Source organism: Homarus americanus, unplaced genomic scaffold, assembly GCF_018991925.1.
Source record: "Homarus americanus isolate GMGI-L3 unplaced genomic scaffold, GMGI_Hamer_2.0 scaffold55640, whole genome shotgun sequence".
Taxonomy (NCBI): Eukaryota; Metazoa; Arthropoda; class Malacostraca; order Decapoda; family Nephropidae; genus Homarus; species Homarus americanus.
In genome coordinates, this window is record NW_024713650.1 from 1,333,161 (window position 1) to 1,360,381 (window position 27,221).

Here is a 27,221-nt window from a genome sequence, read left to right on the forward strand (position 1 = left end):
CATGTCTATTATAAACTAGGGTCAAAATCCAATATAAAGTTTGGTGCAAATTTCACAGCATAAAGCCTCTTCCATTTCTTTCCTCTCTCCTTCATCCTTATTTCCCATCTATTCCTATTCCTTCCTTCCACTCTCCACCTCTTCCTTGAACTCTATCTCCCTGTTCTGGTATCCATCTCTGGTGTGCCAAATACAGTACCAGGATGGCAGACAATTTCATGCTCAGCTTTTTAGAAATATAGAAGAATATGGCTGGAATATCAGTCAAATATTCAACAAGATTTTAACCCCTTGTGTAAGTGGCGTACTTGTAATAAAGAGGTTAAAATTGCACAAACTATTTAATTGACAGAACTTATTTACCTTTAGCCTGAGTGACTGTGTTAAGTGTTTACTTATCTATAGATTGCTTATTATATGACTTACCTGAGGATAACAACGGAGGCAGAGCAGCAGTAGCGGCCAACAGCTGGAGGAAGGTGAGGGAGAGACAGCAACATGCCCAGAACTGTAGGCAACTCATCATCTGCTGCATGTAGTGACGAGACTAGGGAAAAAAAATGCATTCAATCAATCAAGAACATTATAATTTGTCTTTTTAAATGTTATCAACTTTTTTCTCTCTCTCACAAGGATCAAACACTCGTATATAGATTCTCCTTTCATTTGAGCTGTCATTTAATCATTGTCAGTGAGGTAAGAGATGTTTTCTATTAAGGTCTTCCCCTTTTACATTAAGGTTACAATTATTTATCTGACTTAAACCTGATAAAAAAATAAAGGTGGATAATAAATTATAGTCACCTTCTAGTTCATGTTATAGAATCTTTCCCTAATTCATATAATATTTTTGGTGTAATCCATGTAAATATCTTCCTTCCTTTACCTCCATTATGAGATGAACGAGAGAGACTCTGTCGTCACGATGGAAGGCTAATGAACAGGGCAACAAGTTGAGGGATCGAGCAACTTCTGAAGGGGCCGGACCCTTAGAAGAGGGAGGCCGGATGAACACTGCTTCCCTCATACACACTTGTGGGTAGAGCGGATCCACGGACAGACTGTTGAAGGCAAGTGAGAGGTGAGGGATGACATCTAACCCTTACCATAAAGAGAATTACAAAGTATTCTATATATTTACACCAACACCACACAAATCTCTAACATGTACTGTGCATTTATCTTCTATGTACAGTACTATACTCCCTAAGAAGTATAGTACAGTACACTCATGATCCTTTAAGATACCTATTCATTATCATCCTTACAACAGTTTCACAAAGACAGAGAGTCAAAGCACCATACCTAGCATCAGCCTGCATAAACAGCTTCATGTTATCTGCGTTGGCCGAGGACCCCATCACCATAGTAACCTCCGTGTACTCCTGCATGATGGTGAGCATGGCACACGTCGCTGGTGGGGTACAGTCGGTGAAGAGGGACACCAGCAACGGAACATTGTCTACGTTTTCAAGATGGGGTTTGATGTTCTCGATGCCTTTTGGGAGTCGCGCCTGTGTAAGAAAAATAATGGTAAGATACTTTTCCAGCCAAGTGAAGTCGTTAACGTGACTGTTTTTGGTTTATATACGTAAGAATAAGAGTAATTATTGAGATTATTTGCAAGATTACTTTTTACACCATCAAGAAAGACTACTGTTCACACTCTCACCCGATTAGACATATCAAAGTTAAACGAGGCGGAGTGTTCGGTGCTATCGGTCCCTCTAGAGGTGGAGCGCGACCCGGACTGGCCGGACATATGCGACTGCTGATCACTCGTGGGGTCACCCTGGTCGCATGTGTTCTCCTCCTCCGCCAGCATCATACACTCCTCGCTCGTCCCTCCAGGGCAGTTATAACCAAACCCTGTAAGTCTGTGTAAATAACATACTGGTTAAAGCTTCAAGTATCTTAACACTCCTCATGGCATTGATACAAAGGAGACAGATGAATGTAACAACGTCTGGATTATATCAGAAGAAAATACGCAATTTTTAACACAGTTTACCTGAACGTATCTACAATATATCAAAACATAATTACCTGTGAATAATTATAGAGAAAAAATAGATGACATTAAATAAAAAGATACCACTGTATTTAGTTATAATGGTGACAGTTCTGACCACCACCTACATTACCACCATCCACAGTTCTCACCTCTGGTCGTCCTCATCCTCCAGGTATGAGGTATGCGACTGAGAGAATTCAGAACAGATGGACACCTCCTCCTCGAACTTCACCTGCGCGACCTCCAAGTTTATCGCCGACGGCGCCGAGTGACTGAGCGCCCGGGAAACCTCCAGGGAGCTTCTGTGATGGGTGTAAGCTTATGTTAAATCCTGCACCTCAATGAAGAAGCATTTAAAATAGATCATGAAAATTACTACAGTACTATATACTCAATCAAATATGTAACTTAGCACCTAAAGACAGCAATAGTAAGAAGTAATCTCAAATATTTTAACATACAAAGCCTGATCCATGGAGGGAAATAATACTGATAATATGATATGCAAAATGTATGCAGTGATGGATGATGTGGTCGCTCTATTGGATAAATTTACATAGTATGCCTCACACTTGGGGTTCCTTCTCCTGTTGTAAAATGCGATGCAATAGTAATTATTTCTCCCCCTGGCTTCTGCTCTTCCCAAAAAAATATTTCAAGACTAAGATAATATGACAAATTTGAGATTACTGTCAAACTATGGAAACAATTATAATTAAATTTATATTCAGTGCAAAATCAGCTTAATTCAATACAAAATTAACTGAAAATTGGATATACCAGAGCGCTGGATTCATGATGCAATTCTACGAAGGTACAAAACCTCCTTGGTCAAATACCAAGGATTTTAATTAATCTCTCATTAACTTGGAATAAAATCACTCACAAATAACTTACATAACTGGTAATGCTATTATCCTACTTATTGATATTTGCCATTACTCTCAATTTCCTGAATATGAAGTGACGAAAAAAAATAAAGTCCACGAACCACAAAATTCAGACTGGTGAACCCGAACCAGTAGACACTAATGCATTATTCTGTCCATAAATGTTTGGGATTCACCAGTCTGAATCTCAGGGGTTCGTGGAGCAGGGACGACAGGACTCTTGTTCATGACTGTACAATAAGCATTAGCAACATATATCTGAACAACTCCCAACAGCAACAGGTGATAATAATGTGGTTGTTGAGACATAACTTAAATAATTCTACCCTTATGGAATATTACTGGTGTTAAATTACTTACTACTGTATTTACCAAAAATTGAAGTACAAGAAACACAAAATGAGAATATGGAAGTGGAAAATAATGAAGAGCAAGGCGTGTATGACAACAAGCCCATATCTGAAGCAGTGACTGAGGTAAACCCACTAGTGTCTGTATGAGTATAGGTAGATAACACATTGTAGCAGCAGTTCCATAATATAATTACTATACAGTACTAGCACCTGTGGCTTTATTATTAACAATATTAATTATGACAGAAGACACTCAGCTGTTCCCTTGCTAACTTTAAGTATTTCATTGTACAGATATATACAGTCCAGTAAATAAGCATCCTATATCACTGTCTGAACGTCTTGAGAACTCTACTGCACAAGTCCTGCCATTATATATATATTTTAACTATATTTTATATGTGGGAATGGAGTCAGGATGATAAGCACAGAAAAACAAGTGAAGGTGACCCATGGGGGGAAATGGAGTCAGGATGATTACAACCTATACTGAGCTATGTTCTATCTCATAAACTCCAACAAAAAAAAAAATCCAATAATGTTACAAAAATGCTGTAATTTTCAGCAGTGTCTTTTATTAAAATTATTAAACAAAAAGTTAGTTTTGTCACTCAAAGCAAACTTCAAAAACATCATCAGCAAAAGCAAGAAAGAAAATTGGCTTCAAAATACCAAACATGCACAAAAGACAGCTGACCGAGGCTCTACAACAGCGACATCATTTAGAAAAAAAGATTAATAGAGTCCAGCCCATCAACACATAGAAGGGCTGATGTAGAGTGCTTAGTCACAGTGCTTTAAAAAACAGTATCTGGGGAGTGGAGTAAAAAGAAGAATATAATGAGTTTCCAGAACTTCTTCCCTATACCTGTCGAAGCACTGTGAATTAAACTAACCTAAACCCTTCCCTACGGGGACGCCACATTTAATAGTATTCTGACACCGGGTGGCTTAATTCAGCTCAGAGGCGACCCCGTACATAAGGGGTTAAAGAAGAGAGCTGGTAAAATTTCATATAATGACCTATTCCATAGTTAGATTTCCAAAATAACATGATAGTTTGACAGTTTGAGCCAGAGAAGACCCAAACTACCATCATGTTATTGTGGAAACCTAAAATACTGTAAACATCATTGATTAAAAAAACAAACAATGCCCCCCAACAGTTAGCTATGGAATACTGCATGCTATTCGGCTATCATTTATGTGCAGCAGCAGCAATCGTCCCTCGCTCATTCAAACAGACAAAAAAGAAGACGTGAGAGTTAAAAGTTACCTCAGCGTGTGTACATACGGAGAAGGGTAGAAGGGAAGCATGAAAAGATAAGACGAGAATGAAGTAAAGGAACAACACTGTGGACAAAGATTAAGAAATGAGGACTAAGCAACCGTGGAAGATCTTGTGTAATGACGACATAACACATCATCTGTTGGTTGTTGCAGCGATCACGGGGGGTGAGAGAAGAAGGCCACGTCCGAACCTCAGAACTGAACCCGTAAACACTGCCCAGACACATTTAAACACAGGATCCTGACTCCTCTGACACCACATGATATCCTAACCCATTTTGTAAGTAAAGAAAATTATTCATAACTAATATAAATACTTTATCATAATGTTTAAGAAAATTCAGGATTAATTAATAAAAAATATGGCATTATTATCTCAAGTTTGAAGGTTTGGTAATGAATTCAAACCTGACCCCCAGAAAAAGGGAAAAGGGGCCGAGTTATTAATCCCCCCATGGCAGAGCGTTCACTGGGGCCAATTAACCCACTACCTCTTGCTCTGACTAAACGTACAGTAGCTAAAACAACGATCTGTGCTCCGAAATTTTACGTGTGACTATTGACAGCCCTCATATACCAAAATTTATCGTCCGTGGTCTCATATTGTTTCCCACAAAGTATGCACAGGTGGTTGTTTTAGCTACTGTACATTCCTAAATAAACTAGTCCTTTTCTTCCATACAGCCATAAATACACTAATAATACTGTAATATACTTCACTTATGTTTGTATATTAAATAACTTTGACAAATATGCATAAAATATGAAGAAATGCCAAGAGAGATATATGACAATAGTTTTAAGTCAGAGTAAGATAACATAGAGAAATAATCTGTATACATATTTAAAACACAACATCAACAGTGACACAATTTATTTAATAGACTGTATGGGAGAGTACAGTCCATTATATCGAGGTTTGTTATATGTAAAAACCTCCATATAACAGACTGTATAGGAGAGTCCAGTCCATTATATCGAGGTTCATTACGTAAAACCTGTCAAAATTGATGTCCTTTAAATGGAGGTTTTAACGTACATCAGGAAATAATCACAAGTAACAATATAAAAATAACTTCACGTAATAATAAAAACTAAAAACCTAAAACTTATATGTAGGAACAGGTGAGATATAAGAATGATGAACCAAGATTACCTTTTACTGTTAACTGATCAATTTGAATAACTATTTTATTAATGATCTCATCCCAAGATTCTCAAAAATTAATACTTATTTTTTTTTCCTTTCTCCTCTCCTTAGGCACAATGGGAAGTAAATAATATCTATGTAGCTTAAAATAAAAGTGTAATTATAATAGAATTTAGGAAGTCATTACTCAGGTGGGGATGACGTGAAGCCATTTTGATGTATTCCCAGGTGTCCAGTTGAGGGAAAAGAAATGTACTCCCATCCCTGAACCCTGAGATTCATGAACCCGTGAACCCGAGACATGAGAGTGTTGGTTCCACAGATGACGCACTGTGTGATGTCTCGGATTCACGGGTTCATGTAGTCTCGGGATTCATGGATGAGAGAGATGACCGACAGGATTTTTTTTGGGTGGGTGTACAAACCTTTGAGAATCTGGGATTTGAAAGATATAGTAGTTTTTCTCTTAAGATATTTCCAAAGGCAAGTTAAACTGGTATGATAATATAATTTATATCTTTAAGCAGACTTCTACTACATCTTTCTGCTGAGTCTACATGCAATGGGATCCTAGATTTCAGGAATTACTAGAAAGCTAAGAACAGGTGTAAAAATGGTCAAATGTACAGTACTGTATAAGGTGTGTCTCCTGGTGTACTGTAGTAGCCACGTACCTTAAACCCAGCCCCTTTCTTCGCTGACTCTTACTACGTTGGAACCCCTTAAAGGAGGAGCTAGAGGCATCGAGAAACATGTGCAAGGCAGTAAGAACAATTACACAAACAAAATATTATTGTAACAGTCATAATGCTAGAGAAAGAGAGAGAGAGGGGGAGGAGAAGGGAGGCTGATGATAATATACAGAACCAAGTGACTTGGGACTAAAGAATGATCCCTTAGATGCACTGTCTACAAAAAGTTAATAAATGATAAATATTTATAAAAAATAATAATAGAAGGTTTTCAGTATCAAAAGCTAAATACACAATGCCATTCAAAATTCAAATAAACTATGAATTAGTCTACCTAATACTTGAATAAAAAGTTGTGTAACATGACATCTCAACTTGCCAGCAATCCTTATGATTATTAGAAAATTTAATACCATAGAAAAGCTCTGACATACTGAAAAGGACAATATATACAGCCTGTGTTAATGTTAATAATTAATTGCCTTAAAAACAGAGGAGCATCAACATTAATGAGGCAAGAGTTACCTCAAGCAATTATCTGTTTAATTAATAAAGATGATTTAGTTCACTGCAGTCTAAAGTAACCATGCATGATAAAGAGATCCAAACTACAACGAGTCCAGATGATTAACTCTGTCCCCTTCCACCCACGTGTGTCTCTGGGATCATCCACTCGTTACCAGAGTTTAAACCGGCAGTCATAAGCCAAGCCCTCCATAATAATATAACAAGATGCAATAATAGGTGGGAAAAAAATATGATGATGATATCTCTCTCTTCACTATCCTACTAATGGTGACACAGTCCTAGGAGTAACTTGACAAACTCAGACATATAACTGAATGAGAGACACTTCTTAGGTACAGTACTTCCAAAATTCTCATGCTGGTAAGAAAAAATTAGTACTACATTTTGAATTATCGCTCTGTTTCTCTCTCTATATATATATACATGCTCCTTCATCATATAATTTGCAAGACATGGAAAAGATAGAACTGAGCTTGTAAAATCCCCACTGAAGGCTGGGGAGGGAGAGAAATGTGTCCTTCAAGTGAGCTGCCAGTGCCTACTTGTCCTGTACTGAACCAAACTCCCAAAGTGTGCACAAAAAATCAGAGACAATGTCATCTCTCACCAACCTGTTTTAACTTGTATTGGAGTGAATTAAAATATGATTATCCTCACCATCTTACCTACCAAAATACAGACATTTGAGTAATATATAACATCATTATCACTGAAAAACTTGGCAACAGAAAATAATCTTTTACTGTACAGATAGGAGGAGGCCCAAACAACTGGTGGAAATATTTATCATGAGACATTTATGGAGGACGTAACAAGTTCTCAGCTTCCTCAACATCACAAGAAGGGATTATATATGGTGCTGAAAAGATCTATTCTAAAATTAAGCTTTAAATGGTGTGTTATGTGTTACCCTAACTATATACACTCACGGCAAAAAGTTTCATTAAGGAGGTGTCTGATGAATTTCATAATGGACACTGTGACTCCTGTTGTCTCGAGAAGGTTGTCAAACTCATTCATCTCGTCTACCAAAAATAATAAAGATACTTTTTGAAGCGGGTGTACATAAGTGACGTCTTACTTTTAGAGAACTGGAACAACATATCTTTCTTCCTGTTCCTCTTTGAATCTCTCACACCTAAATGATCAGATATAACATTTTTATCATGGTTTTAGAAATTGGAATTAAATCCCAAATTACCTAAAGCAGTTCTCAAAAATTATTCTATCTGTTTGACCTCTGTATAACTCAGCCTACATTGAAAACTTGACCTCGATCAAATTATTGCACCCAATTTAAGAAGCCGCCTGCAAGCATCTTTACTCCACTATGAACTTCCTCATCAGTATCTTTCAAATCACATCTGCAACTCATCATATACCACATTCATTCCTTCCTTGTCTTAGTCCATAGTAGTATACCTTAGGGACTTGCTATCACAGTGCCAACCATAGGAGGGATACCCAAAGATAAATTCTAAAAGATAATCTTCAAATTGTATGGTATAATGACTCATCAGGGTAACTCCTTCAAGCACAATTTTCTTGTCTGTTGAACTATTATAATATTTAAGTCTTCCTGAGAGTAAATAAATACCAGTAAACAAAAACTATACCACAGACAGTTTACAGTATTAGATAAAGACTAACTCCCTAAACTAGTTGCTGAAAATCTCATATGTGGTAAAATATTATAGATATATTCACTTTCTCATGATACTTTGGCATGAAGCTTGAAAAAAAAAATGGATAACTAACATACGAGATAATTTCAGACTTTCCTTGTACTTGGAGGTAATTATAAATTGAAGTTATAAAATAAGAGTTAGTCATATTTACTTTAGTCTATCACCAACAGAGATTAGTCAACTCAGATGCCTTGGTCTATCACTTCAACAAGACCCTCAGTCACCTCACATGATACAGTTAGTAAAGTTCCTCTCATCTGTTGCTATGGGTTATATTATTATTAATTATAGTGTAGAGCTACGGTACTTATTTTAATGCTGTTCTATAATTTGTCAATATATTATGTCGTCTCTTTTTCCAGTACAATGAGCCTTCCATATGACGGACTTCTCTCTCCATATGATCCGTGAGAAGGGGGTTTTCACATCTAAAGGGACCTCGATATAACGGACTTTCAATCTCCAAATAGTCCGTTAAATAGAATTTTCGCTGTACCGTCTATTACCACTCAAGACCCGTGGCTTAGTGGTCATGATACTCGTAAATTGGCAGCCCTCGGGTTGATCCTCAAGCAGGGTGGAACTCTGGGCAAGGTTCTTTATACTATTTGCTTCTGTTTCTGTAGTCGTCATAGTGTACCTGGATGTTAACTGAACGGTGAGTCTCAGGGTAACGTTTGGCCAGTGTGGTTGTCAAGTTGTCTGGTTTTCTTGGGCTACTTCATGACTCGACTCTGGGTCGTACACCTCACTATCCCAGGGCGTCGTTGTTGTGACGGCCGTAGCTTTTCTTCCTGACACAAATTCCCATCAGCGTGGCCTTCAGGCAACCATTATAACTAAAACTGGATGAAGAAATACTAAATACCATAACAAGGACTAGAAGAACATGCTGAGTACCATACCATACAGTGCTCAAGTACATACATCACTTGTAGACATGCAGACAGTCTTACTGATCCAATAAGTAATAGATTTCTGTGCAATTAATGCCTCCAGTTCCCTTTATCTCACTACTGTATTACTCTGGTGATCCACTCCACAATAACCGAGCCATCACAACACATGCGGTCACAGACACCTTGGTACCACCTGTCTGTATTTTTTAACTAAACTCTGTGTGCGGGCAACAGTTCTGTATTTTTGATTAACTGGGTTTTTTCCTCACTATCTGACTTATGTAGATATTATATTTATGTTGCTGTTAAATCTCTGGACTTCATATAGAGACAAGAAGCAATGACGGGAATATATTCACTGCAGTAAGCCATTTTATAAGTGAGAAAAAAATCTAGAATCCTTGGTGACTACATGGATGGTTGACAGAGGCATAACTTTTCATTGCATGGTCAGTACATAGTACATTGTTTTGATACTTGTGGTACTTCTGTTCCCACACGAGTCAGTTAATAATGATGCAGTAAATGAAGTAAATGAACTTCATCCCTAAACATAATTTGATCTGGGGGATTTCTTGTGTTAATGGCTTGATTGTCTCATATCCACACGTTGAATATTAGTACTTGATTGCAACCTAAAGTACCACCAGTAACTTCCACCTCAGCTGGTGTGTCTATAATCCAAAATTAGTCTTCCTTCTTCATTCCCATCTCACTGGTGTAAGTAATGACACCAGTAAAGTAAATCCTATAAATTATTTACACTGGCATTATTCCCTTCACAATATGCCGACCAAAAACCTCTCCTTATTTCTCATTGCTTCATAATTGTCCTGTAAATGTAAATCAAACCAAATAATATGCAAACTGGACAAGTATACCCAGCCAGACAACTAACTAGTAAATTAATTGTAAACTTGACAATGAACCCAAAATGAGGTTGGATCTACGGTATACCATTATGATAAACACTGAGGACAAAGACAGATGTTTACTCTATGATAAACACTGAGGACAAAGACAGATGTTTACTCTATGATAAACACTGAGGACAAAGACAGATGTTTACTCTATGATAACACTGAGGACAAAGACAGATGTTTACTCTATGATAAAACTGAGGACAAAGACAGGTGTTTACTCTATGATAACACTGAGGACAAAGGCAGATGTTTACTCAAAGACAGATGTTTACTCTATGATAACACTGAGGACAAAGACAGATGTTTACTCTATGATAACTGTGTTTACTCTATGATAACACTGAGGACAAAGGCAGATGTTTACTCTATGATAACACTGAGGACAAAGACAGATGTTTACTCTATGATAACACTGAGGACAAGGACAGATGTTTACTCTATGATAACACTGAGGACAAGGACAGATGTTTACTCTTGTCTTGGTCTCCTTATCCCTAATCAAGACTACCACTGGTCCCAACACCACCTACTGCTCACTATGTACCTATAAAGAAGAGGATGGTTCACTCACTCCGAAAACTATCTTTACTGAGGTGTCCGATGGATTACAAAATGAACACCGCGATTCCTGTTGTCTCGGTAGGGTTGTCAAAATCCTTCGTCCGTTGTGTCATACTGTCTAACACAAAGTCGTAAAGATAGTTTCCTGGAGTGAGTGTACGTGTACCACGGTGTACCCGATCAATAGAAGCCTGTAGCTGACCATAATTTGCAGTGAGTTTTATTCACCTGGTGAAGTCATTATATATCAGATTATCACTACATAGGACACTGGGTCATAAATAATAAAGAATGTAGTTCTTGTATGAGTAATAGGAACTCTTTTCTACTTGAATCTTAAATTTTACATATAAAAATCATATTGTATAACAGTTTAAATAGAGAAAGTAATATATTTGCAAGTTAAACTATGATGATCTGTAATTGTTGTAAGTCTCAAAGGTTACTAGGCTTTAATTCTCAAGAGTATAAAATATGTTCCTCAATTTGTAGCTTACCGGAATCGAGTCTTGGAAAGGTCAGGGCTGGTGACGTCCTCGGTGGATTGTCTGTACAGTGTCAGGCCGGACGTCTTGACGGAAGCCGCTTGTCCTGTGCGACTTGAATTTCCACTTTCTGTCCTATATACGTTTACACAACCTTTAGCTGTCAGCGTCACAACACAAAATACATGTAATTCGTACTTAAAAATTTCACAAACACACTACTATACACTCCACCTTCAGCAAGAATGAAAGTGCACAACATTCCATACAGACGAGGGGCAAGGGGACAGACCATTAATAGGTATACAGGGGCCCTATTGCCTTTTACAGTGAGAAATACTACTTACTTCTTTGGAGTCTATGAATGGTTTTGACTCAAATTAAATGTAAACTAATTACCCTATTGTCAGCATAATAATGTGGCTGTACCCATCTGGGGAATCTTGGCGGCCCTAGAGAAATCAAACAAAGAAAATCACTAACAAAAAGCTTTCCTCTTTCTGAAGTAATGTGAGCATAAGACTCCAAAGAAGAAATTTTCTCGTCCAAGTTGCATCATTTTATTTTGTAACTGTGAAATGGGTAATGGGGGTGGTAGACCTTAGATCAATGGGGAATTCTCATCTTTGATAGCATTGAATATCTATTGCTCTTTGTATAATGGGGAATGGACAAGACAATGAAGATGTGGAGTGATGGGGAAGCTGCAGGCCACTCTGACTGGGGTGCCCCTTAGAAGGTAACTCTCTGAAGATGTGAGATATGGCAAGCAAAAAGATAAAGATACACAAAGTCAAAAATATATTAAAGAACACAGTATAAGATAAAATATAATGCATAGGTTAACAAACTAGGGAATGTTTACGTCACTGATACGAAGGTAAACGTCAGTATAACGATTCCACTGATAGTGTTGGGGATATCACCAAGAACATTCCATTGAGAGATGGTGTTAATACTGTACAGTACACACAGTCCATTGATAGTATTAAGAATGTGATCAACCCCTTCACTACGGGGAGGCCACTTTTGATGTCTTACTTAACCAACACCGGGCGATTTTATACCACCTCAAGAGGCGGCCACGTACACAAGGGGTTAAAGACGATATCAATCAATCAATCAATCACGTCGATGTGCCGTAATCAAGTCTCGGACACACGGTAGCATAAATATACAGCAAAAACAGCACACCCTGGCCAACTCACCTGGTCCGATCTGACAAGAGAGATATGTGACAATTCCAGCCACTCTCTAAACCCATCTTTTCTGAAAACACTCGCGACCGCAGCTCGTTCTCTTTGCTGAAGTGGACGAACCGAATGCACGAAGCGTCTAGTTGCTCAATCATTTGTACCTGAAGCAATGAAGCAGAGACTAATCACTCGGGCTTATTCTCATTGACAAAAGAGTTAAAATGAATGGTACCCTATAAGGACGATGGGATGACAATGCCTCGAAGATGACGGTCTAATTACTTAAGCACGGTAATTTATCCTTTTCAAGACTACTGTACGATTTTAAACCATTGAGGATGATAGTTTAATACTGTACAGTAGCTAAAACAACCACCTGTGCATACTTTGTGGGAAACAATATGAGACCATGGACGATAAATTTTGGTATATGAGGGCTGTCAATAGTCACACGTAAAATCTTGGAGCATATCAACCCCCACCTGCACAGATACCGGTAGTTGTTTTAGCTACTGTACATCATCCTTAACGGGCTAAATCAAAAATATAAGCAATCAAATAAAGAATGATGATTAAATGCTCAAAGTAAGATCCTTCTCCTCTTCAATCAGTCAACAAAAGGTACAAAGATATACTCCCTGTGTCTTCCAATCAAAATATATATTTTTTTAATCAAGAATCAATGGAAATAAAAATTCTACCCTCCTCCCCAAAGAAGTGACCCCACACAGGCAGACAAAAGTGACTCACCATATCGGTCTTGGCTTGATATTGCATCGTCACCATACCTATGAAGATTTGTTTACACTGCATTCTGAAGGCATCGTCAATATCGTCAATCTCCTCATATTCTGTGTGTTCCTCATCACCAAAAAGTGCCTCTGGAAAAAAAAGAAAGACAGTATTGCTCACATCCCTAACCCATGAATGACTCTGACTCCTGGACTCAAGCAGCTTAAACTAGGGACTGTCATGATAAATATATACACCAATTATAAGCATTATAGCTCTTTCTGTTTCTAGGTTAAGGTATGAACATAAGTACAGTCGTTAAACTCAAATGTACCCCGGACTAACACTCTGAGGTTTATGGGAAACTTGAGACATAGAAATTATTATTAGGACATTCATTTAGTATACACATGTCAGAGATACAACTTAATACCTTGTTTGTCTCCCTACATAACCTCTCCTACATCGTCTCCCTACATAACCTCTCCTACATCGTCTCCCTACATAACCTCTCCTACAGCGTCTCCCTACATATCCTCTCCTACACCCCACAAAGACATTATCTGATAAAGAAGACTCGCCAGACTAAAATTAACAAACCTGTGCTGATGTGTGGTGTAGGCGTCCGGGCTGCGTTGTAGAGATGCGTCGGGTCAATAGGAAGCTCCATGTAGATATTGGTTAAGTTCTCTCTGACAACACAAGAGGTGGGACGGTAGGAGAACGCGGTGCAGTAGGCAGAGAGACTCGTTCGGTGGTAGAAATCCAATATTTTCTTTCTGGAACAAGTAATTTAAATAAAGGGGGCTCTTAGTGTGTGTGTGTGAGTGCCATTATCACGTGGTTGGCAGAGTGCGCTCCCTATCACCCTCACCATAAGGAGTTCAAACACCTATTGATTAAGAATCATACATAGGCCTAGAATTATACATATAATCCTTTAAATATTGTTTTACTGTATGACAAAAATCCTGCTTCTTACCTGTCCTTCTCCGTCAATGGACAGATGTCGTAGCCGTCCCAGTAGTCAGTGCAAGAATCTAACACAATATCTGCTGTACCCTGAGGAGATAAAACAAAGGTCAAACTTGATAACTTTACTGTTTTACGATATGTAGAAAAGCATGAACCCTTAATTAGAGGTTCTGATGTTTTGACAGAGACAGAATATTGTACTTTTGGCTGCAGCATATTGTCTCCACCTTCTCAGATATATACAATAAGTGTGAATAACAGAGGTATCTTATCTATGATCCTGCACACATCTAGATACTTAGGTTTTATTAATAAGAAAATCCCTTCAATTGTGTCACTAGTCATACAAATAATAACGTAGTAATACTCAATTCACAAGTCCTACTCCCGAAGACTATTAACACCATAAAGAATAAAACTAACACAGGAAAGACTGAAACTATAAGGAAAAGAAAGATTCTAATCCTTAACATCATATTCAAGAGGTTTTAGTTTATTGGCAACATCTCACAACATAAACCTGAGAGAACTATTATATTCACCTGTGACATTAACTCCAGTTTACGTGAGCCGCGGTCCCTCACCAGCACCGAGACCATGTGTGGGAAGGGGAACTTGAGTTTGGTGATCATTAACGACTTGGCCAGACGATCTTTGCACGCCATATCTGGAGGCTGAACACACGACCTTATTACAACATGAATGAAAAAATATATAGTATGGATCAAAGGAATTCAATTTTCCTGGCTATAATATCTTTTTTAAATATTTCATCAAAACTGAACACAATCAAAGTGACACACAAACACACAGTAAAAATATGCCACCTTACCACATGTCTAAATGTCGACAGCTGATGCTCCAACTCAAAAGGTTCTTGAGCTTGTTCACTGAAACCTATTTGTTTGGCCAGCTCACACAAGCACCTGAGTGGAAGATAAGGATAGTTTTACACACAGTTCATAGATTGAAGAATTAACATGGAACCAAACCAAATAGAACAAAGAACTTACAGACAATACTAACTACATCACTATCAGGCATTATCCAGCCCCTACCAAACAAGGATATCTCAAGACTGATCACAATCTAAGAGGTTGTGTGTGGAGCCTCTAGTCACGTTATCATGAGATCAAATAACAGAGAAGACTTATATGTACTGTACACATCTTCCTGTACTGTACCATCTAAGTTGACAATGTACTTAAGATTCAGAGAGGACTTACATGTACAGTCACCTGCACTTTATACCTGGTACATTGGCTGGTGTGTTTTGTAAGATGTGCGCGGCAACTCTGTGTTTGTTTACATTGTGTTAAAAGTCCCAGAATGGCCCCTAAGGAGCCTCGCCATAGTAGCCAGACTAAGGAATTGCCACATCTCACAAAACGCCTCAGTCACTGTCCCTATTTTCCTCTTACATTACACCCAACCTCACATTATAACTGAGTTTAATTCTTTTAGTTAATTATTGTGTTCCTTGATTTATCACCCAAACTAGGAGACAGAATATCTTACATCACCTCACTAAGCTGCCTCTACTGTGTCACTGAAAACTCATGTCTCATTAGTTTCTACAAAAAAAATAGTAATAATAAAAATTCCTGCAATCCTTCTCACAGGGATTCAGGACATAAGATTGACCATACAAAATAACATAAACCATAAAAGAAAATCTAAAAGTCAAGCATTTATTACACATTTAGTTATTATATATATTGTTGGGAAAGTTGTGAGACACACAGACAAGTAAGCAGGGGAGTGAAAAAAATATACTGTGAAAGATTAACAAAATCCTGAGAGGCCATTATCACCCTACCTGGGAAGTATGCCATCATGGACACCCTACTGAGACAACAGCATCATGACTCCAAGAAGGTCCTCCTTCCTTGTGGTGATGATTGTAAGCTTCTGTCATCATCCACACACATACACAATTGATGATTGATACTATGGGGCCAAATAACTTTGACTTTCTACCCAATTCCTCAACCACATCTCGACAACACGGTGAAACCTCCATTTAACTGGACTTCTCTGGCCACACAATCCGTTAGGTGGGGGTTTCACATCTAATGGACCCTTAATATAATGGACCTTTCGTCTCTGTATACTAGTTCGTTGTATTGGGGGTTTCAAATCTAATGGACCCTCAATATAATGGACTTTCCACTCTCCACATAATATATTAAATAGAGGTTTTACCGTGGCCAAAAACAATCTGTAAATATTTTGACCTCTTTTGTCTATTCCTCCTATAGTGTTGTGAGGATAAGACCTTAAAGACATAGGGATAATGGAGGAGGATTTTAACATGTGGCTTATACAGGATCATTATTTTATTCCAGAACCCTATAGTATAGTTAATACTGTATAATTTATGATGTGCAATAAACAAGTACCTCAAAAGTCACTAGGGTTAAAGTCTCATCATATCATGGACAGGAAATAAATGTTCCTCACAATGATCACACTACGATGTTCCTGTTTATTGCAAGTCCTAAAATTTAGTAATTATTTAGGGTACTCGAGTAAAATTATGACCCTGTACCTGCAACAGAGAGCTGCCTTCCCTGGTACACATGACTAATAAAGCATTTATGACTACAACTTAATAAAAAGAGAATAGATCTTTCGAAACTAGAAGGTATGTAGAAAATATAAAGCAACAAATACAGTATGTCTAAACTAAACAGTATTTAGACAAAGGAAATAATTTGTCTAATCTACACAGTACAGTATATTTAGACAGTAAGCAAGAAATATGCCTAAGCTACACAGGATTTAGACATTAAGCAAGAAATATGCCTAAGCTACACAGGATTTAGACATTAAGCAAGAAATATGCCTAAGCTACACAGGATTTAGACATTAAGTAAGAAATATGTCTAAGCTACACAGGATTTAGACATTAAGTAAGAAATATGCCTAAGCTACACAGGATTTAGACATTAAGTAAGAAATATGCCTAAGCTACACAGGATTTAGACATTAAGCAAGAAATATGCCTAAGCTACACAGGATTTAGACATTAAGCAAGAAATATGCCTAAGCTACACAGGATTTAGACATTAAGCAAGAAATATGCCTAAGCTACACAGGATTTAGACATTAAGCAAAAAATAAATCTGCACAGTATTTAGAAAAACCTTACAAAACGAATCTTTCTAAACTACACAATACTACATAAAGATAAACAATATTTAACGGACATTGATTAATTAATCCACCAAGAAGAGAGACTACAAGGCAAGAGATCGGGTACTGTAGTCAGGAGAGCTCTGCCATCAAGTAATCCCAGCTAACCCGTTCAAGTGTGGAGAATGAACCCAATATCGGTGGAGGCTTTCCCTCGAGATATGGGATTTTGAGTCATGAGATTTTGAGATATGGGATTTTGAGTCATGAGATTTTGAGATATGGGATTTTGAGTTATGGGATTTTGAGTTCTGGGATCTTGAGTTACAGGATGGCAGGTTAAGGACAACTTTTCAGGAACGCAACACTTCCATAACTCGGGGAATGCCTGTATACAGTATTTAGAGAAGATCGAGGAACTAACGAATTTATTTAAACTTCAAAAGTAAAGAATATACAGGAAATAAACAACGTAAACTATAACAGTTTACTGAATACAAAATACTTAGGAAATACAGTGTAAATGACAGTATAAACAGATGATGACAGGCCAATAAATGAGAACACTGTCAACTTGATATTTCCATTACACTGCCTGATACCTATACAACATCCACATGTGATCAATTTACATTTACAATATCGAGATGAAAATGATATTATGTACAGGTATCCAGTGAGTTACATAACTCCGAGTTACTGTATTTCGAGTTAAGGACAACATTTCAGGAACGTAACCCTTCTGTAACTCGAGGGATGCCGGTACCTACATATAAATATCGAGAAAAATCAATTTATCACTTTAGAAAAAAAACTGCATTACTCTTATCAACAAATGTTTCATCCAAGAGAAGAAAGAACTGAGGTGTATAACATAACACAGTGGCTTACCTTACATGCTTTTAAGTGACACTCACGAGGATGACACAGCCCTTTCAGTGAAACAGAATGGACTGACCGATCACGAGGCAAATATAACATAGAACTGCCTGAATATTGACTGATAACTTATCTATCGGGGCAAATCAATTATGTTTGTCTATGTAGCTAAGTGTAGGCTGTTCCTTGACACAGTATAGAGCTTCTACTAACTACCATAATTATGTTATTTCACATATAACAGATAGACAAAAGACACCAATACAGGGTACATTGACAAGGACATTGAATCGTGGGGGAAATTTTAACTTACTTTATTGCAAGGAATATAGATGGAGTTTAACAGCTAGAATTCAGTGGAATGGAGCAAAGCAAACATCTAATGCAACAAGTATTAACTGCACTATGCAACAGATACAAATATATGTTGCATTCCACACATAAATGCTGGATTCTTGTAATCTTTCTATCAGACTATATTCTATGGTACTATGATCGTTTGTGATCTGATGACAGAAGCTCAGCACAACTTATACCAAGAATTTATCAGGATAAAGAAACCCCTTAGATGAACAGAATTACATTGAGTACAAAACTATACCGTACTATCACGGGATGCAGAAAACCCACCGAAGAACACAATCACACAGAGTACAAAAATATACATTGGGAAGTACTGGTGTATGGCTCTAGCTGAGAGAGTGGAGGAGATGAATCACTGGAGGCTGTTCTTTCCGACGTACCATGCATGAGGCGACAGATAAAAAGTTTTGGCAGTGAGGAAACAAAAACTTGAATAACGAGACATCAAAAGAAAGATTCAAACACCGACAGAAGGAAAGAAAGTACAAGTGATACAGAATGTTGGAATTAACGTAGATAATAAAGACAATACAGTAACTCAGATACAGTGATACAGTGTGAGTCCCGCCAGAGCAATACACTTTACCCCTTACATAAAACAAGTGACATGTACTGTAGAAAACACACAAAAACAACCAATAAAGTGTCTTCCTCCACTAAGGGATCCTCATTAAGTACGCAAAATGTAGCGGTAATCTTCACATCCGGGTAATATTTTATCTTTAATTATCTTCCTTAATTACAAACATTGGCCATGAAGAGGAGTCAATGGGTCATAGTATTACAAGATAAACTCTGCTGTAACGAGTCTTTTCTTTTATCAATCATGTGACTCGGGTGTGATCATAGGAACAACAGGTTAAAGGTAGGAGCTAACATTATCCATAAGACCAGTTCCTTAACCTTTACCCTCTATTATGACCCAGTGACTCAGAGTGGCCTGTTACTGTTTTGGGAGATATTATCAGTACTGTACAGAGGGAGTGAAGATGGAAAGCCACAGTATTAAAGGAGAAGTGAAGATGAAAACCCTAACCTTTAGTGCTACATTGGTACACAGCGCACAGGACTACGATGGAGGACAGTACCCAACACAAACTACTAAAAAACATTGATAGCCTACCCACGACTGCACACAGGAATGTCCATATGTACTACGTGCCGATGTTCACACCCATGTTCTACATAGCTGCTCAGAAATAAGAAATAGGGGCTTAGTATTGGTACTTATCTATAAAAAAAATTTAAAAGGAAAATACATAAAGGGATTTTAATCGATGATGAAAATAATTTTAATACAAAAATTAATGGATTAAATAAAGTTAGTAAAACTCAATAAATTCAATCAGCAAACTTAATATTTAACATGCAAATGATTATTGAACACAAACAAACAGAAAAGTTCACACCAAGTTTATTAACCTGTATTTTAGTATATATTAAATAAACAGTTCATTACAGAGCAAAGATATTGTCTACATTTAATAAAACAATTTCCCCACTTGTCAAATAAAAGTCAATGTAAATCTGTCCCTATATTTCATTCATTAGTTATCCTGGCATATTTTAGGGGGGGAGGGCTTTACAGTAGTGACCTGAATATTAAGGCTTACAACACCACCCAGAGAGTCCTCCGATTACTTCAGCTTCCACACTGAGGAAACATCTACTTTTAACCAATTAAAAAAACCCATTCATTAATCTCCATAACATCCACATTATACTACTACACACTGACTATCACTCACTGTCAAAGCATTACAATCTGATTAAGGTCAAAGTAAAGTACGCTAATATCTTTGCAATGTCTAAACCTCTCCCGTATTAAAAGGTTTAAGATCGTTAGAGTCGATTCAACCATTTTCTCAATAACTTTATACTTGTTAGGATGGTGAATGATTTAGTCAAGGATGCACTTATAGGGGGACACGTCTCCGAGGTTGTATTACCAAAGGTTTGTTCTATGTTACTTTCTGTGTGTGAAGAGTTGTGGTGTTTGAGGGTCATATTCCATCACCCTGACACACCTCTTTCTCTTCCATTATCATCAACTCAGCAGACTACACTAATAGCTTTCCTTTTAACTAAATATAAATAGTCTCATGTGAAAGGCTAACTTATATATAAATCTGAATATATGACTACTGTATAAACTTGGTGTATACTTCCCAATATACAATGCCATCTTTGCTTTATGTTAATGAGAAAAATAAGAAATTTAACATCATTACTTACCTGTGTATGTGTGCAGGTAAGTGTAACATTAAACAGTCATGTATAATACTGGAACAAACAGGTAGACACACACATACTGTACATACACACATATTCACAGTACATTTTTACACAGGTATGTTTACACACACATATATATATCTATACTGTATACATATTGGACCAGCACTCTCTCTCTCTCTCTCTCACATATACACGGATGAATGGATGAACGAAAAGACAGACAGACAGACAAACACCCACACAGACGTACAGGTCCACAACACATCTCAGAATCTGCACATCAGCTGGATAACAATCACACAATCATCACATATTCACACATAATGCTAATAATTAATGTTAATATTCTTACATCAAAACAAATTATACTAGGAAAAACCACACAGCAAAAGAAATCTCTAACTTTGATTTAAACAAAGACAAAACATGACATTCAAAGTCTCCCATTAAATCTATAATCCACTTGAAATAAAAAGGAAAACATTTCATCTACTTCATCAACCAACTTACCTCCTCTGTGAGACTGGTACAAGGTCTTCATTATACATAGCTTCACAGGTTATGTGAGCACAGAACTGGGTGTAGTGATTCTGGGTGGCCGGGTTACAGGTGTTCAGGAGTATGTTGAGGCCGAGGGGTTTGAGCGAGAGTAGGTAGCGTCTCCACATCGGGTCGTCAAACTGAAGCCCAAAAGCCGTCTGATGATCGTGGGTCAGCGACATCAACACGGACTCGGATTCTGTAAAATAAAATAAAGATAAAAAGGAAAAATGTTCTCTATACTGTCGCCTAAACATCTGCTTCATAAACTACCATTTTATAAATCAATCCCTACACTGGTTAAAGGCTAATTCACCGAGACGTCTTTTAGTTCAGTAATCACGAGAATCTATTTAAAATGTGTGTGTGTGTGTGTGTGTGTGTGTGCGTGTGTGTGTGTGTGTGTGTGTGTGTACAGAAAAATGCAAGAAGTGTCTGTGTACATCTGTATATAATTTCTCTTTTTTCATGTTACAGTCTGTGTTGCTCTTGATTCTGGCCACCCTATATGGCAGAGGGAAGTGGCTTGTATGAGTGGGGGTTTTTATGAGTGATAAACCAAGACTGGTCAGGAGGGACAGATATATAATGTCAACATCATCTTTGTGTTCAATGCCTGGCCCTTACTTTTGTATGCAATATGCAATATATATAAATCAAAAGTACATTTACACAAAATACCTTTTGTAGGATTTGATAAAATGATCTTCTCAGTTTTGATTTCTTGGAAAAGGGCATCTTCTCCATACAGAGATGGAGCACTGAAAAATATTAAGGATTCATTACGATCAGAACAAAAGAGGACATCGCTATGGTGTTCTAAGTTGCGGTTGAAGAGATACAGTAAATTCACTCTAGTTGTATGATACTGTCAGGAGCTTTATTAAGAGATGAAGTACGAGAACGTCTAAACACAGAGTAAGGAGTTCTCTTCAGTAAGTTCTGTGGGGGAGATGATACACAACCCTGGGGAGAGGACAAGAGGAAGTTAAGCTCCCCCCTTACTATTACTGCACTCTTCACTACAAAATGGTGAACATCTGGTGCATAGTGAGGTAGAACACAGAGAGGAAAAGAAAAAAAGGGTATCAAATAAGGATAAATTCTAAAGAACTTCCAATTAACCCTTAAGCCCCGGGTTAGGGTGCTGCTGGCAGTACCCCCCTCGCGGGGTTAAATCGAAAAAAAAAATCATTTTTTTCCAAAACAAAAATAAAATAAAAAATAAAATAAATAAAAAAAATGGCAGGAAAATAGGCGGACATTCTGGAACGTCACCCGGGGCGCGCTAGTTGGACGTTCTGGACCGGCACCCGGGGCATAAGGGTTAACTTAACAATACAATAATTAACATCCACTTTGTTAAGAATCCTAATAAAGTCATTGTGTAACTATTCTCACACTAAAAACCTTACCTGGAAGCAAGATTATTATGAGCTCTGTTCTTGAGGAAAAACACTTTCTCTGCTGTAGGGTTCGGCCACGACAGAACTCCCTTCTTGTCAACGCAGCAGAGGTTCTGGCCAAAACAACAACAGTAATATATTTACTCATAAGTCACCTGCAAAGCTTTACACACTTCTATCTCACTTGAATGAGTCATCCAGAGTTAACATTTCTCCACAATAAAATACCTCAGACTTCACTCAAACTTCTAAACATAATATCTACACTATTATACATCTGTAATACAGGTACAGTATTTAATATAACACAATAACTCAGCTGGGGTCAAGTGTGGGATTTTTTCGCCAAAATTTACTGCCTCGATTTTATGAAAATGCGTTATTGATTCGGCACAAATGAACCTAAATGTGTAGAATACTAAAAAAAGATATTAAATTCAATTGTCACTATTCAATACCTTCTTTTAAATTCTTTTTAGTTTGTATGAAAATGAAAATATTTTTATAGGGAAAAAAGAAATTAGTATGTTAGTTACTCTTGTTTCTGATTAACCTGTCCCTCTGGGTTGGATAATGTCGCACAGGAGTGAGAAACAAGTATTATGATTAAATACTGTACCACAAGTGTATCTACCGTACCGTTACTGATGCTAAGACATGAAGAACATTTGCAGTTCTTATGGGGGAAGGCTCCTTGCCCGCCATGGTCAGGATGAAGTGCTTCCGGAGTTCGATCCACCTGACCGACATCTCAGACAGCTGCAGGGCCTCGAGCTCCGCGTCCTCAAATGGATCTTCCATCGGGTCACTCTATCAAAGAGGCAGTGGAGGACTATAGATACTGTCACACTTCTCACTAAACTAGCACTCACAATTATATAAGTAAGACACACATGTCCATTCTCCAGTCAAAGGGCAATTAAAATTTTAATAACACATAACCGTTACCGAGATCTGGTTGTGTAAACTTTGCCAATAACATGTGAAAGTTCTCAAACCTGAACAAATCTTTTTTATAAGCGACCAAGAGTAGAGAGAACCACAACCAACCTGCAACTTATTGACATGGTGGTACAAGGTGAGGATCCGTGCCGTACCAAGCCAGTTGAGCATGAGCCACGCTAAGGGGAGACCCAGAGGGATGAGAGGAAGAGCCACACACACAGGACCAATCAGGAGCACCTCAGTCCAGTCTCCAACCCAACTCCCGTAGTACACTCTGAGTGCATTGATGACCAGGATAAGACCCTAGTAAAGAAGGAAGTTGGTTACCTCATCATGTGAAACAACAGCTGAAGTAACAGTGATGCACATACACACCATCTCCATATAATACCTTGATAGATACTAAACTTCAGAATTATCAAAAACAACATTTACACATGAAATTTCTCTTAGGTTTATCATTCCCAACACTGAATCCAATTTACAAAAAAAAAAGCATTATTCTAACCCATGTTACAAGATTAACTCCTGTCAACAACCTGCTGTCAGTTTTCATATAAGAGGATTAGGTTAGAGCTTGATGGGCACCTCCTCCAAATGTAATATTCTAAACTAATTCTTTCTATAAATCTTGTCAGCATCAGAACGGACTAACAGGGACCTTAAACTATATTCCGGTTTCATCACAGAACGTACATAAGATCTAGCACTCGAGGATATAATAACAGGACAATAACAAACGTCTAATACCAAATCCAGGCCTATACTTTCAACATCTTACAAATACTCCTGCTAAACTCTTATAATACTTACCACAACAATGGGTAATATGACAGTTTCCATCGCCCAACTGAACAAATAATAACGTTGCTTGTTGAACACGGTCACTGGCCTGTTAAGAGCCTCGGCAAGTAGGATTCTCAGGTTGGAGATGTAAGGTGTTTCCAGTAGTATGTAAGGAGTGGCTCTGAGGGGTGTCTGGGCCTTGGGGGAGCTGAAGCCCTCCCCAATACCTTCTAGATTTGGGGAATAGATGTCGCCCATGTGTAGTTCTCCCCCGCCCCCGCTGCAACTGTCCTGTAAATTAATATATGAAGTCTATATATATATAAACATCTGTGAGTACTTGTCCCTAACCTTCATGCGACATAAGTCATTCTTTTACCACATTCAAACACCACAATGTCATTCTCTCTCTCAAAAAATAAACTTACCCATCAATAATTGGTGTGTGCATTGTATCTTACTGAATTCTATCTGTTATGAAAGAAGAAATTCCAAAGGGATCACACGAAGAATAACCCCCTTAGCTAATTTCACCTAATCCTAACCTAACCCTCCTAGGTAGTAACAGGGTGTTTAATCATCAGGTGACATAAGCTGGAGGGGTTAATCTTCATGTGAGATTCATTCCATATCTTACCTGCATGGGCCTACATCTAGCAGGAACTTTCTGTCCAGGTTTCATGAGTATAATATCCCCACGCACCAGGAGAGACCAAGGGAGGTTGACTGTGTTACCATCGCGACGAGTCCACTGGAGGGTGATGCAGGGGGGGAGTGGAGGTGAGGATAGTTCTCGGCAGACCACAACACATTGCCGTGGTATTCTGAAAAAAAAAAATGGCACGCATGACACCAACGGAAACAAGCAAGAGTAAGTGACAAAGAAACCTCAAATACTGTAGTTAGGAGAGAACAGTGGTGGGTAGTGGTGTAATGATAAGTGTAGAAAGTTGCAGGAGAGTAGTGTCAAGGTCCTAGTATGAAACAACACACACACTGACGGTACTTTTGTGGGTAACTAAATAAAGAACAGTTTTAAAATTCACAGACAATGTTCGGATATTAATAAAAAACGTTACCGTAAGTCACAATGCTTTACCTTTAAGATCCTTTAAGACGTTGTGTGTGAGTCTTGGGACCTCTTTGTGCCTCAGCTGAGTGTCCCACCACACCAAGTACACGTTAAGAATTACTGCTAAGAAAATGAAGAAGGACTCGGCAGGAAGATGCTGGTACCTGATAATAATAATAAACATATTACATCATCTGTAAATCTAAACAGAACAAAATTCATCTTAAATTCTCTAATGGAAAAATTATTAAGGACATCAGAGTAGTTATCCTATCTGTCAACAAATGGTTGCTTTACTGCTACTGTATGTTTGCTTGTATTTACACTCATACCAAATCATAAGGTCATATATTTTTACCTATGTATGGAGAATATTACACCAGTCCACATTCTCAGGTCAATATATAGCACAGAAAGAATCAAAGGTAACTTCATATGCCTGTTGTATTTTATGGACCCATACTGTACACACCTGGGGTCATTACATGCAGCGAAGGCCACCAGCAGCACGATGCCTTCAACGATCAACGCTATCACTGATGTCCAATGAAACACAGAGAGACTACTCTTGTGGTGGAAGGCTTCATACAGAACACTCTTTGGTCCAAAACCTTTGTTCCTGAAATATAAAACATAATACAGTATCACCAAACATATGAGGTGTTTACAATAGCAAGGGCACATCACTGGGTTGCTCAATTTCCCATTTTCTGTGTCAGTCCATAGCATCATTGTCAGGCAATGTGGATACACCTCCAGCGTGGTACAATCCCATAAGAAACCAAGGGCAGAAAACATGCAGTACAGCCCGAATAATTGAACCGAGTTGAGATATTCGCACATACGCCCTGGTTAGTCTATACGCCTCATTTACAAGAAAGTACAGACTCCAATATGCCCCACAGGTTAATACTGTATTTCAAAATTAATTAATAATCTTTTCTACACTTACTTTTCAGCTTCTGTCTTCTGATATTCATCCAAAGCGATGGAGATGTCCTCATGCAAGAGACTGAGGGCCTCACTTGTGGGTAAGCCATCAGCACTGCAGGCCATTTCCTTCAAAACAAAAGGAAATATTCTACAACAACAACAACATTAAGCAACAAGTTTATAATCATTTTACCAAACCTGACATATAACACACAGGAATGAATGCTACTATCTGCCAGTATAACATCTCCCACCTCCTTTCTTTGTATTTCACTTGAATCAGTTTGTACACAACACAGACGATATATATAACAGTAGAAGAGCTGACGGAACGCTAAGTCATGAGGCCATCACCAGACTGTAATTCTTCTGCCAGATGTCTGTGAGGGATATTTTGCTGATTTTTTTTTAATACGGTACGACAGATGATATATCCAGGGTGAATAGACCACAGGTTCAAACTGACTGCCTTGGTGTATTAATCAATCAAGCCATGTGCGCTGATTAAGCAGATTGAGTATTGCTTTTGAAGACATATTCTGACT

The 27,221-nt window shown here is 37.9% G+C and overlaps 1 protein-coding gene across 1 annotated transcript in view; it reads right to left on the reverse strand.

Annotated features, from left to right (window-relative positions):
- LOC121874312 (transmembrane protein 94-like) overlaps positions 1-27,210 on the reverse strand; it is a 35,072-nt gene extending 7,862 nt beyond the window's left edge. The window contains 26 exon segments of the mRNA XM_042378415.1: positions 427-547; positions 887-1,061; positions 1,306-1,514; positions 1,673-1,877; positions 2,164-2,316; positions 6,372-6,489; positions 6,803-6,822; positions 9,358-9,450; positions 11,486-11,608; positions 12,682-12,830; positions 13,420-13,550; positions 14,002-14,180; positions 14,384-14,463; positions 14,919-15,050; positions 15,209-15,302; positions 21,505-21,733; positions 22,216-22,295; positions 22,950-23,053; positions 23,580-23,750; positions 23,991-24,188; positions 24,699-24,962; positions 25,309-25,443; positions 25,446-25,495; positions 25,771-25,907; positions 26,216-26,362; positions 26,696-27,210. Of these exon segments, the coding sequence (XP_042234349.1) occupies positions 427-547; positions 887-1,061; positions 1,306-1,514; positions 1,673-1,877; positions 2,164-2,316; positions 6,372-6,489; positions 6,803-6,822; positions 9,358-9,450; positions 11,486-11,608; positions 12,682-12,830; positions 13,420-13,550; positions 14,002-14,180; positions 14,384-14,463; positions 14,919-15,050; positions 15,209-15,302; positions 21,505-21,733; positions 22,216-22,295; positions 22,950-23,053; positions 23,580-23,750; positions 23,991-24,188; positions 24,699-24,962; positions 25,309-25,443; positions 25,446-25,495; positions 25,771-25,907; positions 26,216-26,362; positions 26,696-26,799 (3,601 nt within the window). The 5' untranslated portion in view covers positions 26,800-27,210.
- Between the last annotated feature and the right edge of the window lie 11 nt (positions 27,211-27,221).